At 32.7% G+C, this 14,993-nt stretch overlaps 1 protein-coding gene across 2 annotated transcripts in view; it reads left to right on the plus strand.

The window, feature by feature from the left end:
* The window catches only part of ATRNL1 (attractin like 1), a 211,900-nt gene that overhangs the window by 90,933 nt on the left and 105,974 nt on the right, over positions 1-14,993 (plus strand). For both annotated transcript variants that reach the window (XM_039237622.1, XM_039237623.1), the window contains exon 9: positions 8,949-9,132. In XM_039237622.1, the coding sequence (XP_039093553.1) occupies positions 8,949-9,132 (184 nt within the window). The remainder of the gene's footprint in view (positions 1-8,948; positions 9,133-14,993) is intronic.

The following is a 14,993-nucleotide window of genomic DNA, read 5'->3' on the forward strand; positions in this document are numbered from 1 at the left end:
AGCTTTGGTAGTTTATATTGGAGATTTGTCCATATCATTAAGATGGTAAATTTATTGGCATAAAGTCATTATATTCCCTTATTATTCTTTTTAATGTTTGTAAACTGTGTAGTGATATCTTTCTTATAATATCTGATATGAATAATTTGTGTCCTCTTGTCAGGTTGACTAAAGATTAATAAGTTAAAAAGCTTTATTCATCTTTTCAAATAAGTAGCTTTTCCTTCCTGTTTTCTATTTTTATTGATTATTGCTTTATTTTTATGTTTCTTTCCTTATTTGGATTTTATTACCTCTGTTTTACTATTTTCTTAAGGTGGGAGAAGAGAACATTGAATTGATAGAGACCTTTTTCTTCTTTTTAAATATATGTGTTTATTGCTATAAATTTCTTTCTAAGCCAGTAGTTCTCAAACTTTCATATACATAAGAATGACCTGGATGGTTGTTAAAATAGATTGCTGTCCCCTAACCCGTAATTTTCTTATTCATTATGTGGGGATTGGTGCCAGGAAACTTTCATTTTTAGTTTCTAGATAATGCCACTTGCCGCTGTCAAGGAACCACCCATGAGAAGGACTGATTGCGTGGCTTTAAGCAGGATCCTGCATATTTTGAAAAGTATTTTTGTTTCCATTTAATTCAAAGTGTTCTTTTCTTCTTGTGTGTGATTTTTTTTCTTTGGCTCCTGGGTTGATTCGTAGTATTTAGTTTAATTCAAATACATGAAGATTTATCAGGTATCTTTCTTGTCATTATTTTTTGTTTAATTTAGTTCTTCCCAAAGACTATGTTTTGCTATTAAAATTTTTGTGAGTCTTATCTTCTGACTGAGAAGATGGTATGTCTTGGTGAATGATAAGTGTCCATTAAAAATGATGTGTATTCTGCTGCTGCAGGTGGGGTGTTCTATAGATGCTGGTTGTATGATGGGGGTGGAGTTTCAAGCCTTAGTATTTTCCTTAGTTACTGAAAGACTAATGTAGAAACCTTCATTTATGAGTGGATTTAAGTATTTAATTTTTTAGTTCTATCAGTTTTTGCTTCATACATTTAGATGTTTTGTTATCAGTCATAATTTTTACAATTTAAATTTTTAGATCCCTATAATACATTATCTGCCTTCATTCTAAATTATTTTCTGTTGAACAGTTTCTTTTAACATTTCTTTTAGAGTAGTCCTGCTGGATATGGATTATCCTGGATCTTCTATATCTGAGAGTCTCTGTATCTCGCAGTCATACCTGAAAGATAGTTTTGCTTGTCATAGAATTCTGAGTTACAGTTATTTGTCAGCACTTTTGAAAGTGTTGGGCTCTTCCTTCTGGCCTGTATAATTTTTGGGGGTAAAAACCACAGTTGTTTGAATTATTTTTCTTTAACTTCTTCTGAGACGTTTTGTTTATCTTCGGTTTTCAGCAGCCTAATTGTGATGTGTGTAATTGTGGATTCTTTCAACTTATTCCGTTTGTCATTTGTTCAAGTTCTTGAATCTGTAGGACTATTAATTTATTAACTTCCCCTTTTGTTTTATTTTTATTGAGGTTGCTCTAAAGTATATATCTTTAGCTTATCAGATTCTACCTTTAAATAATGTTCTACCACTTCATATTTAGTGTTAGAATCTCACGATTTCCTGTATTTCTCCTCTTTTTGTGCTAATATTATATCTCACATATTATGAACACCATAGCAAATTGTGCTTTTTATTTGTAAGTAAGTTATCATTTTAGGGAGACAAGAAATGAGAAATTATGTCTTACATTTACTTACATATCCGTCTTTCCTACACCCTTCATTCATCTATATAAATCCAGAATCTGTCTAGTATCAACTGTTATTTTCATCCAACTTCCTTTGTCATCTTATATAAGGTAAGTCTGTGGTGTTATACCTCTGCTTTTTTTTTGATCTGAAAAAGTTTTGTTTTGGTCTCATTTTTAGAAAATATTTTGTTGTATAGAGAATTCTACATTGATAGTTATTTTTGGTTTTAGTAGGGAATTCTACATTGTCAGTTTTTTTTTCCATTCTTAATAAAAATATGAGACTTGATTGTCTTCTGAATTAGCATTCTTTCTGGTAAGAGGTCAATTGTAATTCTTTGTTCTTCAGCTCGTTCATCTTTATTACTTTACGCCATTGCTTGCTATAGGTTTCTTTATTTCTTTTTTTCCTGTTTGTATTTCATTAATATTCTTGGTTTTGTGTATTTATGGATTTCATTGAATTTGAGAAATTATTCAGATTTTATTTCCGTCCACCCATCACCTGCCACATTTCTGGAAATCTCATCGCACTACATTAGACTTTTTAATATTTTCAGAAGGCTCCTGATAGTCTGTTCATTGTTTCTCAGGGTTTTTTGTTTGTTTGTTTATGTTGCCTCATTTTGGATAGCGTTTGTTTCTGTATCTTAAGTTCACTGTTCTTTTCTCCTAAAGTGTCTAATCCTGTGTTAATTCTACTTAATGTGTTTTTCATTCACATATTATCTTTTCCATTTCCAGGAGTTCTGTTTGAGTTTTTTTTTTAATCTTCCATTTCTTTCTTAACATGTTCATGTTTTCTGTGACATTACTGAACATATTTGAATGTATTTACAATGGCTTTTAAAACTTTCTTTTCAGTTAATTTTATCTTCTGTGCTGTTTTGGGATCACTTTCTATTGACTGATTCTTCGTCTCACTGTGGGTCATACTTTCTTTGCCTTCTATGCTTGTTAATTTTTAAATGTAGTCCATACATGGTATGTTTTTATCATGTTGGCTGCTGGATTTTGTTGTGTTGCTTTAAAGAATGTTGGATTTTGTGCTGACATACAGTTAAGTTACCTGGTACAGTTTAAGCATTTTGGGGGATTGCCTCCGAGGTTTGTTAGAAGGGGACCCAGAGCAACTTTGAGTTTATAACTCATTTATTCCAGTACTACAGCCCTTTGTAGGGCTCTACATAATGCCTCCTGTTGTATGAGGTCTTTCTTCTGTGTCTGCTAACACCACAACCTTTCCAAGCCCTGTGTGAGAACCAAGAGTTGTTCACCCTGCTAGGTTTCTTTTTTTCTTTACATGGCCTTTAAGTAGTTTTCTCTTACACACATACAGATCAGTACTCCGTTTAGGATTTGAAGAAATCTTTCTGCAGATTTCTTCAGCCTTCCCTATGTGCAGGTACCTCATCTACAAATTCATTTTTGCTTCTGGCTTTTATGGTTATTTCATGTATTAACTTTTAGGAGTTATTTTCTTTTCTCTTTAATGAACTATTCTTTATAAATTGGGAATATGATGGAGCACATTACTAAGTTAAAAGCAAAATTCATTTCTATGCAAATAATAACATACAAATGATAAGAAAATACTTTTTTCAGATGACCAGTATATTTACTTGGAATGTTTACTAGGGAAAACTGGTTCGCTGTAGTATGTGTACAGTTCCAAATGCAAAAATAATAAAAATATAGTGAAGATGTGAATCGTAGTTAATTTTACATTTTGGGTATAAGAAAAAAATATTTTCTTAATTTTTTATGTGAAGCTACCATACCACCTGTGGGATCCTTGATTGAATTGCTAGTGACCAAATCTTGAGAAATACCGCCCTTGTATTTAGAATACAGATTTTGGTGTTAGACCTGTATCATAGGTGTTACACTTTTAATTTTTTTTAATGTTTGACAAGTTGAATGAAATACTGTATTTCATGATGAATTGCCCATTACTCATAAAGTGAATATATTTTTAGTTAAATTTCTTATTTTGAGATTATTGTAGATTTACATACACTTGTAAGAAATAACAGTGATCCAGTGTACTCTTGGTGGAATTTTCCAAAGTGGTAACATTTTGCAAAAATGTATTCCAATATTGCAACCTAAATATCAACACTGATACAATTAACTGATCCTATTTCAGATTTCCCCAGTTTCATTTGTATTTATTTGTGTGTGCATGTGTGTGCGTGTGTGTGTGTGTGTGTTTAGTTCTGTGCAATCTTATTGCATATTGTTTCCTGTATCCACCACTGCAGTCAAGGTATAGAATAGCTATATCACACAAAACTCCTTCACATCGCCCTTTTATTTAATTTTATATATTTATTTATTTTATAGAGAGCATGTGAGCAGGGGAGAGGAACAAAGAGAGAAAGAAAGAATCCCAAGCAAGCTCCATACTCAGCATGGAGGGGCTCAGTCCCACAACCCTGGGATCATGACCTGAACCAAAATTGAGAGTCAGTCACTTAGCTGAGTCACTCAAGTGCCCTTCACATTGCCCTTTTAAGCCACAGTCATAACGCTTCCACCCTCACTCCCCTCCCGTTTATAACCCTTGATAATCACTGATATGTCCTCCATTTCTATAATTATGTTACTTCAAGGATTTTATATAAATGAACCATTTACATTTAAGCTAATTTTGATACATTAGTGCCTCAGTCTATTTTATGGTTTATTTTCTCACAGTTTCCTGTTTCTTACACCTCTGTTTCTTTTTAATTGTTTATAATGGATTACTTGAAAAAGTTTTAGATTCCTCACTTTGATTTAATTATATTATTCTTTTCTTTTGAAGTTTATTTATTTTGAGAGAGAGAGAGAGAGAGAGCGAGCGAGCATGAGCAGGGAAGGGTCAGAGACAGAGAGGGAGAGAGAGTATCCCAAGCAGGCTCTGTGCTGTAAAGCATAGAGCCTGATGCAGGACTCAGTCCAATGAGCCATGAGATCATGACCTTGCCAAAATCAAGAGTGAGAAGCTTAACTAACTAAGTCACCCAGGTGCCCCCTTGATTTACTTATAGTACTCTTGAATTTATTTCTTTGTATAGTTTTCTTAGAGGTTGGTCTGGGTGTTAAAACAATACATATGTGACGTAGCACAGTCTAGTACTGGTATCAACGTTTTACCACTTCACATGACATGTGGAAACCGTGCTTGCTTTTACATCCCCTTACCTTCTACACTTTTAAGCATCATTGTCTTTCATATTAGATGATGTTATAATTTTTTTCCTTCATCAAGCATGATTTATAAACCATAGAGGAGAAGGGTAGTCTATTGTATGTAATCATATTTCAGCTGTATCTGTCATTCTCTCCTGCTGCTCTGAGATTCCTTTTTTATTATTCATTCCTGTTTAAAAAATTTTCCTTTAACCATCCTTTAAGGAGAGGGCCACATTTCAAAATCCTTTCTTTTCATAGTCTTTTTTTCCATTTAATTCCTGAAAGATAGTTTTGCTGGAATAGAATTCATGCCTGATAGTTCTTGTTTTTCGGCAGTTGAAACATGCTGCTCCCTTTAGGCCTTTATAGTTTCAGATGAAAAATCCAGAGTTATTCTTATTGATGTGCCCCTATAAGTAATGTGTCATTTCTCTCTGGCTGCTTTCAAGATCGTTTTTTCTTCATCTTTAGTTTTTATAAGTTTTCTTATGATGTGTCGTCCTGTGGATTTTTTTAATTTATATGGATTTCTCTAAGGTTCTTGAATCTGTAGGCTCATGTCTTGTACAAAATTTAGCTATTTTCAGTTATTGTTTTCTTTAAATACTCTTTTAGTTCCATTCTCTTTTCCTCTTCTGAGATTCCAATGATGTGACTGTTGAATCAATTGTTACTGTCCCCCCAAAGTTTGAGTTTTTGTTAAATTTTTTTTGGTCTGTTTTCTCTTTTATTCAGATTTGTTTCATTAATCTGTCCTCAGATTAACAGATCCCGTCTTCTGTCAGCTCCACTTCAATATTGAGCCTATACATATAGTTTTTGTTTATTATTGCATTTATTCCCTCTAAAATTTCTTTTTTTTTTTTCTGAAATTTGTTTGTTTCAAAGAACATGTAATTGTTTTTTGGAATGTTTTTGTCATGGCTACTACTTAAAAATTATTGTCAGGTACTTTAAACATCTCAGTGTTACTATCACTTGATTGTCTTTTTTCATTAAAGTTGTGATTTTATTGGTCCTCAGTTTGACAAGTGATTATTTTTTATTGTATCCTGGACATTTTGCTATTATATTGGGAGTTTTGGGGTCCCATTTAAATCTTCTATTTTAGCAGGCAGTCCCTCTGTTTAGATTTATCTTTCAGGTCTTGTTCGATCTCCCTTTTCAGTCTTGATCTGGTGGGGAAAAGGAACTCTTTCTCTGTTTGCTTATTTTAAACAGTGTTTGTGCTTCCCTCTTGCTGTTGCTGCTAGGATCATCTAGGATGTCCATGGGACTTCTGTTCAGTTTTGAGGAGGAATAAGCCTACCTGAGTCACCTTTTCATTGCTAGGTTGGGGAATTGAGAAATGTTGGGCCTGTGTAGCCTTCTTCTGTTGGCAGGGGGGGCGGTGGAGTGAGGAGACACTAGTCCTCTAGTCCTGGAGTCCCTCACCAGTCTACCTTTACACTTTTCAGATTTCTCCTTTGGTTGTCTCGTGCCCTGCTTCCAGAGCCTGTTGTTGTACTTAGTGGGGTGTGGTACTTAGTTTTTCTAACTCTAAATTTCCACACCTCTAAAGAAGAGAAAGCAATAATAAACCTTTCAAAAGATTATTATTAAATGAAATAATGAAGTACTTCTTGAGATGTAGTATGTGTTCTGTTAGATAATGGTGCTCCAGTTGATTGCAAGTTTTTTTTTTTTTTATTGCATTATTTTTTGTAGGAACAAATTGAAACCCAAATGAGTCACAGTCTAGAGTTACTTAAATAAGTTATATATCATTAATAGAATAGAACTTAACTGTTGAAAAATAATAAATGGGTCATGGAAGAATGTCTCAGTTGTTTTAAGTGAGAAAAATAGTTGTAAAATAACATGATTTTTGGTACAAGTATTTATAGGTATTTACACACATATTTGTTTTTTTTTAATTTTTTAAAAATGTTTTATTTATTTCTAGGAGAGAGAGAGAGAGAGACAGCATGAGCAGGGGAGGGTCAGAGAGAGAGGGAGTGACAGACTCTGAAACAGGCTCTAGGCTCTGAGCTGGCAGTCAGCACAGAGCCCGACGCGGGGCTGGAACCCACGAGCTGCGAGATCATGACCTAAGCGAAAGTCGGACGCTTAACCGACTAAGCCACCCGGGCGCCCCCACATATTTGTAATTTATATGTGTTTTGTATGTGTGTAATAAAATATTTAGAATTATAGTCTGAAAATAGTCTGAGCATAACAAATTGTGAAAAATATCTTTAGATAGTGGGCTGGGAGAGAAAGGTAACATTCACTTTTACATTAAAGACCTCTATTCTTACATTATTTTTGGTAAGAAAATGTTTATCTTTATTAAAAAGAGAATGAATAAAAGTATGAAAATCTTCAGTTGGATTATATGAGTAGAACTTTAATAAGTGATTATAGAATATTAATCAAATTATTTTTGATAAGTTATTATTAATGTCGGTTTTTTGGAAACTACCTCCAAAATGTAATACTCATTAGTTACAAATATATTCTAAAACTTCTTCACGTATGTTTAGATTTATCAGTTAAAATGGGCTTAGTGACTTCTTTTTGATATTTCTGTATTTTATGACCATTGAGGTATCACTTTCTTCATTACCTTAGAATTATGTAAAAGTGAATAATTTTTAAAATCATCTTTAATTTATATTACTTGATTTGAGTATTTTCAGTTGAGCTGTCTACAATACCAAAGTTAAAATTTTTTTAAATGTTTGTTTATTTTTGAGAGAGAGAGAGAGAGAGAGAGACAGAATATGAGCAGGGAAGGGGCAGAGAGAGGGAGTCACAGAATCTGAAGCAGGCTCCAGGCTCTGAGCTGTCAGCACAGAGTCTGAGTGGGGCTGGAACATGCGAACCATGAGGTCATGACCTGAGCCTAAGTTGAATGCTTAACCAACTGAGCCACCCAGGCACCGCTATAAAGTTTAGATGGCCAGTTAGAGGGAAGATAGCTGTGTGGTCTGAGTGGATACCTAAAGACCAATGACAGATTTCTATCTAGTTGCTCTTTATAATCTAAAATTATCTAAGGCCAAGGATCTGGGTCTTGTTTATTTGCATTTTCTTAAAAGTGTGTCTTGCATATATGATTGATGCTTGTATTAGTGAATTTGCAGTTAGAAATGAGTCCCTTTTAGATATAGCAAGCAGAATGGGATTTAATATGGGGAGTTAATTACAAGACTATTAGAAACACCAAAATGAGGGGATCACCTAGAAAATCTAGAAGCTGCTGTACTGACCACATTCGTCATGGAGCCACTCTAGGTGCCCCTGCTGCCCCTGGGCAGCCACTGCCCCTGCTGCTATTGCTTCAAAGTCACCACTGCTGTTTTCCACTGTAGTCGTCTGCCTGTTTCTGCTGTGAGAGAGGAAGGCAGAATGTCTTTCGTACTTTTTCGTTGTTATCTCTTACCAGTACTCCCCTTGGTGGAACCTATCAGTTAATACAGCTATCAGGGAAGTCTTAGAAATTTATTGTTTTAGGTTTTCATCAGCAATGCAGAAGACTCTGTAGAAGGGAGAGTGGGGCTCATAACCAAGTGATGATGGACCAGCTAAAAAATGCTTAAGGGTGGGGATCATATCTTTTTAAATCTTTGTTATATCAATGACTAATTCAGAATTTGTCACATAGTAGGCTCTCATAAACTATTTGTTAGTCTTTTCTCAGCATTATTTACAAATACAGAAATATATGTGAAAATAAAGTTTTCCTTTTTCTGTTGCACATCTAAAAAGTTTGGCATTTTCAGTAATTCAGGGTTTAATCTACAGAAAGACCAGTCTTACACAACTTTAGTCTCTAGAGCTTAACATAGTAACTAGCATATGTTTAATAATTGTTTTTGGATTAAATGAATATTAGGTTATATTCAATTTACTCATAAAAATGTGGTGTTAGAATTTACTTATTGATAATTTGGTAATATAGTCATTATATTTTTAAATACTCCTGGAAGTTCATGATTTATCTTCTTTCTCTTACAGCATCAAACACATGGCTTGTCCCAGAAACTAAAGGAGCTATTGTTCAAGGTGGATATGGCCATACCAGTGTGTATGATGAAATAACAAAGTCCATTTATGTTCATGGAGGCTATAAAGCATTACCAGGCAATAAATATGGATTGGTAGATGATCTTTATAAGTATGAAGTTAACACTAAGACTTGGTGAGTAGATTGGGTAAAAGTATGATGAGAAACTTCACTGTTATATTTTACATTTGTATAGTAGTGGCATTTATTAAATATTTTTAGGGAAACATTCGTGTTCTTTTTCCCTGTTTAATTTCAACTAATGAAATTCTCTTGTACTGCAATGGCATGAAATAACACATTTTCTGTTTAGTCATTATCACTTTAAGTGATTGACTTTAAGATGTTTTCTGATTACATAGATAACTGATTCTGTACGCATTACTCATAAGTAATGATATGTTCAATGCAGATGAGCAAGTTTGCTTACCAATGTACTTTGAGCTTTGATAATCTGCCCTAAAGTTTTTTCCTTCTTTGCATTCATATTGTAATGTCATTTGTAAATTTTAAAAGCATTTCTTCAGTTTCATCATCTAATTTCCTGTGAAATGCAAAGCTTGTGCATTTAGGTAGGTGGTGGTTGTTGTTATAAACAATGTTAGATTGCACATCTTGTACTGGTTTTATCATACAGGTATGCAGGAGTTTCTGTAGGGCTTATATATACTTAAAGGTGAAATTGTTGTGTCTGAGGGTTTTTATATCAACTTTGCCAAATGTTGCCTAATTGCACTCACAAGTCACTGTGTTAATGTATACGTCCAGCAGCCAGGTGTGAATGTAACTGTTTCTTCATATTACCACTAACATTTAGTAATTGTGAGATGATTTTCCTTTTATACATGCAATGGATGTGAGTGCTTCATTGATACTTCTTGTGTATACCTAGATTACTGTCGTGACTGAGCATCTTTTTATGTGTTCATTTGCCACTTCTGTTTCTTATTTAGTGTATTGTCTAATGTTCTCTTTTGTTGGGAATACTGTTCGTTAATTTTTCAGTTATTATTTTTTCTGTGTATATGAGTTTTAAAATAGAATTTTTTGGGCATAGTTGGTTGAGCATCTGACTTCAGCTCAGGTCATGATCTCCTGATTCATGAGTCTGGGTCCCGCATCGGGCTCTTTGCTGACAGCTGGGAGCCTGGTGCCTGCTTTGGGTTCTGTGTCTCCCTCTCTGTCTGCCCCCAACCCCATTTCATACTCTGTCTCTCTCTCTCTCAATGATAAATAAACATGAAAAAAAATGTAAGTTTTAGTGTACTCAAATATTTACCTTTATAAAACCTGGAAATGACTCCACTGTTTTTAGATATTACACATTCATTTTAACTTTCATTATGAAATTACATATGTGTTTGAATGAAATATAATTTTTCACCAAATTTTGATTTGTTTTCTACTCCCTTCACTTTCAAAAATATATTCTAATTTTTTTCTTTTGAAAAAGAAAGAAGGAATTAAAAAAAGGTTAGACTTTTCCTTTGGATTATTTTATTTATTTTTATTATTTTTTGTAGAATTGATACATTGTTATTCTTTATATTTTTATAAATAATAAAACCAATAAATCAGTTTTTTCTTATATAATTTATGCATTGCTTTTTACTTCCTATTTTAACATTTCTAACTTTACTCTTGGCATTTTTGCTCTGATAGCAAGACGAATTGTGATTTAGTGAGTAAGGCATTATCAATCTGCTTAACAGATTTTTGCATATATTATAACTACTGTATCAACCAAAAAGGAAATGATGCATCATAGTTCACAGTAATAATAATGGCTATAGCAATGTTCTGGGAAGGATATTAGTAGATTAAATAGAAAAGAGAGCCATGGGTATTATTTGAATGAAGTCAAATGAGTGTTACTTGTTGCTTATGACTTGAATGGAATTTGCTCATATTTTTACATGTTTCCCTTCCTGAAAATTTCCCACAGTATGGAAGAATGTAATTAGCAATCTTAGCAATTTTAGTATATGCACAAATAACATTGAGTACTTTTCATTTAAAAGAATTATTAAAATAATTTGTAAATATTTTCAGCACCTTATTAGAAATATAGATACATACCATGAGAGACTCTTGAATGCTGAGAATAAACTGAGGGCTGATGGGGGTGGGGGAAAGGGAAAAGGGGTGATGGGCATGGGGGAGGACACTTGTTGGGATGAGTACTGGGTGTTATATGGAAACCAACTTTACAATAAACTATTTAAAAAATAAAAGAAATATAGATACAGACAGCACTTTAATATTGTACTGGGTTCTTTGTTTTTGAAAAATATCAGTGAGCACTAAAATATTTTTCTATTATTCTTAATGTTTTTAGCATTCTTAAAGTTTTGATGCTTGTTAAATTTTAAAATTTGCCCTCATATATTGATTAAAGTATATATATATATATATATATAGTTAAATTATATCATTGACAAATACGCGTGATACATACTTTAATATATATGTGAGAGCAAATATATGCATTGTACAGATTGATTTTAGGTTTTTATCACTTCAGAACTGGTTCCACCCTTGAGGAAGATAATATTGTATATAGCATCAAATTATTTCTTTAAAAAACATGAAGTATCTGACAAAATTAAATGATAAAGCTTAGAAAAAGACAAGATATGAAATAGCCATTAGAAGCATAGCTATAGGATAACGGTATTTTCAGACAGAAACTTTAAAATAGAAGGTAGAATGGGGCGCCTGGGTGGCTTAGTCGGTTAAGCGTCTGACTTTCGCTTAGGTCATGATCTCGCGGTTCGTGGNAGCATTTGCTCACTTTGTGTCTCTGTGTCACATTTTGGTAATTCTCACAATAGTTCAAACTTTTTCATTATTATTACTGTTATTTTTGTTATGCTGATGTGCAATCAGTGGTCTTTGATGTTACATTTATAATTGTTTTGGCGCATCATGAACTGTGTCCATATAAGACGGTGAACTTAAGGGGCGCCTGGGTGGCTTAGTCGGTTAAGCGTCCGACTTTCGCTTGGGTCATGACCTCGCGGTTCGTGAATTTGAGCCCCGCGTCGGGCTCTGTGCTGACTGCCAGCTCAGAGCCTGGAGCCTGTTTCAATCTGTGACTCCCTCTCTCTCTGACCCTCCCCTGCTCACGCTGTCTCTTTCTCTCTCTCTCTCCTAGAAATAAATAAAAAACATTTAAAAAAATTAAAAAAAAATAAAATAAAATAGAAGGTAGAAAATATTAAGAGACAAGTAGAAACTTGACTAAAGAACCAGATGGAATTTATGGAAATGAATGAAGAATTCCTTAGATAGGTTTAACAACAGGTTAGATACAGCTGAGGAGGGAATTAATGACATGGAAATAGGTTAGAAGGAAATACCCATACTGAAATAAAGAAAGGGAAGAATGAAAAATAAAATAGGGAAGGAAATGTAAGGGACCTGTAACAGTGACCTAACATATATGTAATTGGAGTCAAGGGGGAAAAATAGAGAAAATAATGTAGAGCACTATTTGCAGTCTCATTAAGACTGAGAATTTTCAAAAGTGATAAAGAACATCAAGCAACAAATAGAAAAAATTCCATGATGTCCAAGGGGAATAGCTACAAAGGAATTTATACTTAGAAACATCATGGTGAAACAAATGAAAATCCAAACATGAAGAAAAAATTTAAAAGCAGTCAAAGGGAAAAAAAGTCATATTCTCTTTAAAGGAACAACATTAGGAGTGACAACTGATTTCTTAACTGAAAAAATGAAGTCCAGAAGACATAGTGTCTTCAAATTGCTGAAAGAAAATAATCATCAGCCTAAAATTTTGCACCCAGTGAAATATCCTTGAAAATTGAGAGCAAAATAAGGATAGTTCCAGAAAAGCAAAAATAAAAAGAATTTAATAATATTCTTCTGCAATAAAGGAAATAATAAAGGAAATGATAATGAAGTAGAAAAATGATCCCAGGTACTGGAAGGAATAGAGAAATTAAGAGTAAATTAAACTATAATCAAAATAGAGTATTAAATGTATATAAAATTTAAAAGCATGATGGTAATAGCACGTAAGTCAGGAAAAAGGTAAATGGTGTTCCAAATACTGAGGTTATTGTGATAAGTGGAGATTGATAAAAGAACTAATTTATAGTAGATAATAACTAAAGATTTATTTGTAATCATTAGGTAACAAAAAGAAATGTAAAACTGCATATCTAACAAGCTAATAGAAGGGAAAATGAGAATACTAGTTAATGGATTTGGGAGAAGACAAAAAGAATGGCAAAAGACAAAGTTAGGAAGTAAGAGGATGATATATTTAACTCTATATATGTCAGTAATGACACTAATGTAAGGAAATACGTATTCCAAATTATACTAAATGTGAGAGACTAAATACTTTAGTCAAAAGGTAAGGATTTTTGGATTTGGTATAAAACAAAACCTAGCCCATGCTGCATACAAAGATACAAAATATAAACATATTTAGAAAAATTGAAAGTAAAAGAATGGAAAAAAGATACACAATTGGTGAACAAAAGAAAGTTGGTGTAGCTTTACTAATATCAGACAGGTAAGAATTTAAGTCAGGCATCTACCTAAGAGACATAAGAATGAATTTATATGTACCTTATAATACTGTGTTAAATAAAGTAATATTTGACAGAATAAAAGGGACAAGTCATACTGGGATATTTTTAATGCATTTGTCTTGGTAAGTCAAATAGCATAAGTGATAGCATGAGACAAAAAATAAAAATACCGAAACAGTAAAGACATATATGATTTCAACAGCCTAATTAATAAATTTGTGTTCTTTGATATTTGAGAACATATTATCTTGTGACTGCAGAATATACAGTGTTTTCAAGTACATATGAAACATTTTCCAAAATATACCATATGGTGGGTTTTTATGTTAGTCTCAACAAATTTAAGAAGATTCAAATCATACAGTGTAATTGAAATGAACACAAAAGTTACTAGGAAACCCCTAATAAATTTCTTAAAAATAATTGGTCTAAGAAATTATACTAAAAATTGGAAAATATTTTGTACTGAATGAAGACAGATCAAAATGTGTATGGTGTCACCAAGAGGGACATTTATAACTTTAAATGCATTTATTAGAAAAGATTTTTTAAAAGCCTGAAAACCAGTGGTGTAAACATAATCTTGAGAAATTAGAAAAAGGACAGATTAATCTTAAAAGAGTAAATAAAGATAGGAAAAAAGAAGAGAATATGAGGTAAGATACAAATTAATGAAATAGAAAAGAAACCTATGATGAAGATGATCTGTATAGCTTAAAAAAAATCAACAAAGTTGGTTATTTGAAAACAGTAACTTTAAAGCAGTATGATTTATATTATCATAAGAGCATTAACACCTACAGAGTAAATGCAATGACATGTATGCAGGAACTTTACATAGATATTGTAAAACCTTACTGTGAGAAATAAGTAAGACAAATAAATGGAGGATATATTATGGTAATTGAAAAATTGAATACTATAGATATGTCTGTTTTCCCAAATTGATATGTAAATTTAATGTAATCCCAGACAAAACTACATCAAAAAATATATTTAGAAATAGACGTGCATATTCTAAAATTTATCTGAAAATAAAAAGGACCAATCATAGCTGAAACAAAGAAGGACAGAGCTAGAGGACTTCTTTACCAAATCTCATGATTTTGAAGCTATAGTATTTAAGTGTTGTTGCAAAGATAAAGAGGTAGACCAATGTGGCAAATAGGAATTCCATAGGCAGACCTACACATTTATGGACATTTAATTTATGAGAAACTTGAACTACAGAGATATTTTTATGATGAATTATTGTGGGGCAGTAAGATATACAAATGAGTAATGGGCCCTACTTCACACCATACACAAAAATCAGTTCGAGATCATTTGTAGATCTAAATATGGAAAGTAGAATAATAAGTATTGTAGAAGATGACATGGGCAAATACCTATATCATTGACAAAGAAAGACTTTTAAGATAGATTTAA

Source organism: Hyaena hyaena, unplaced genomic scaffold (genome assembly GCF_003009895.1).
Source record: "Hyaena hyaena isolate Hyena2069 unplaced genomic scaffold, ASM300989v1 scaffold_128, whole genome shotgun sequence".
Lineage (NCBI taxonomy): Eukaryota > Metazoa > Chordata > Mammalia > Carnivora > Hyaenidae > Hyaena > Hyaena hyaena.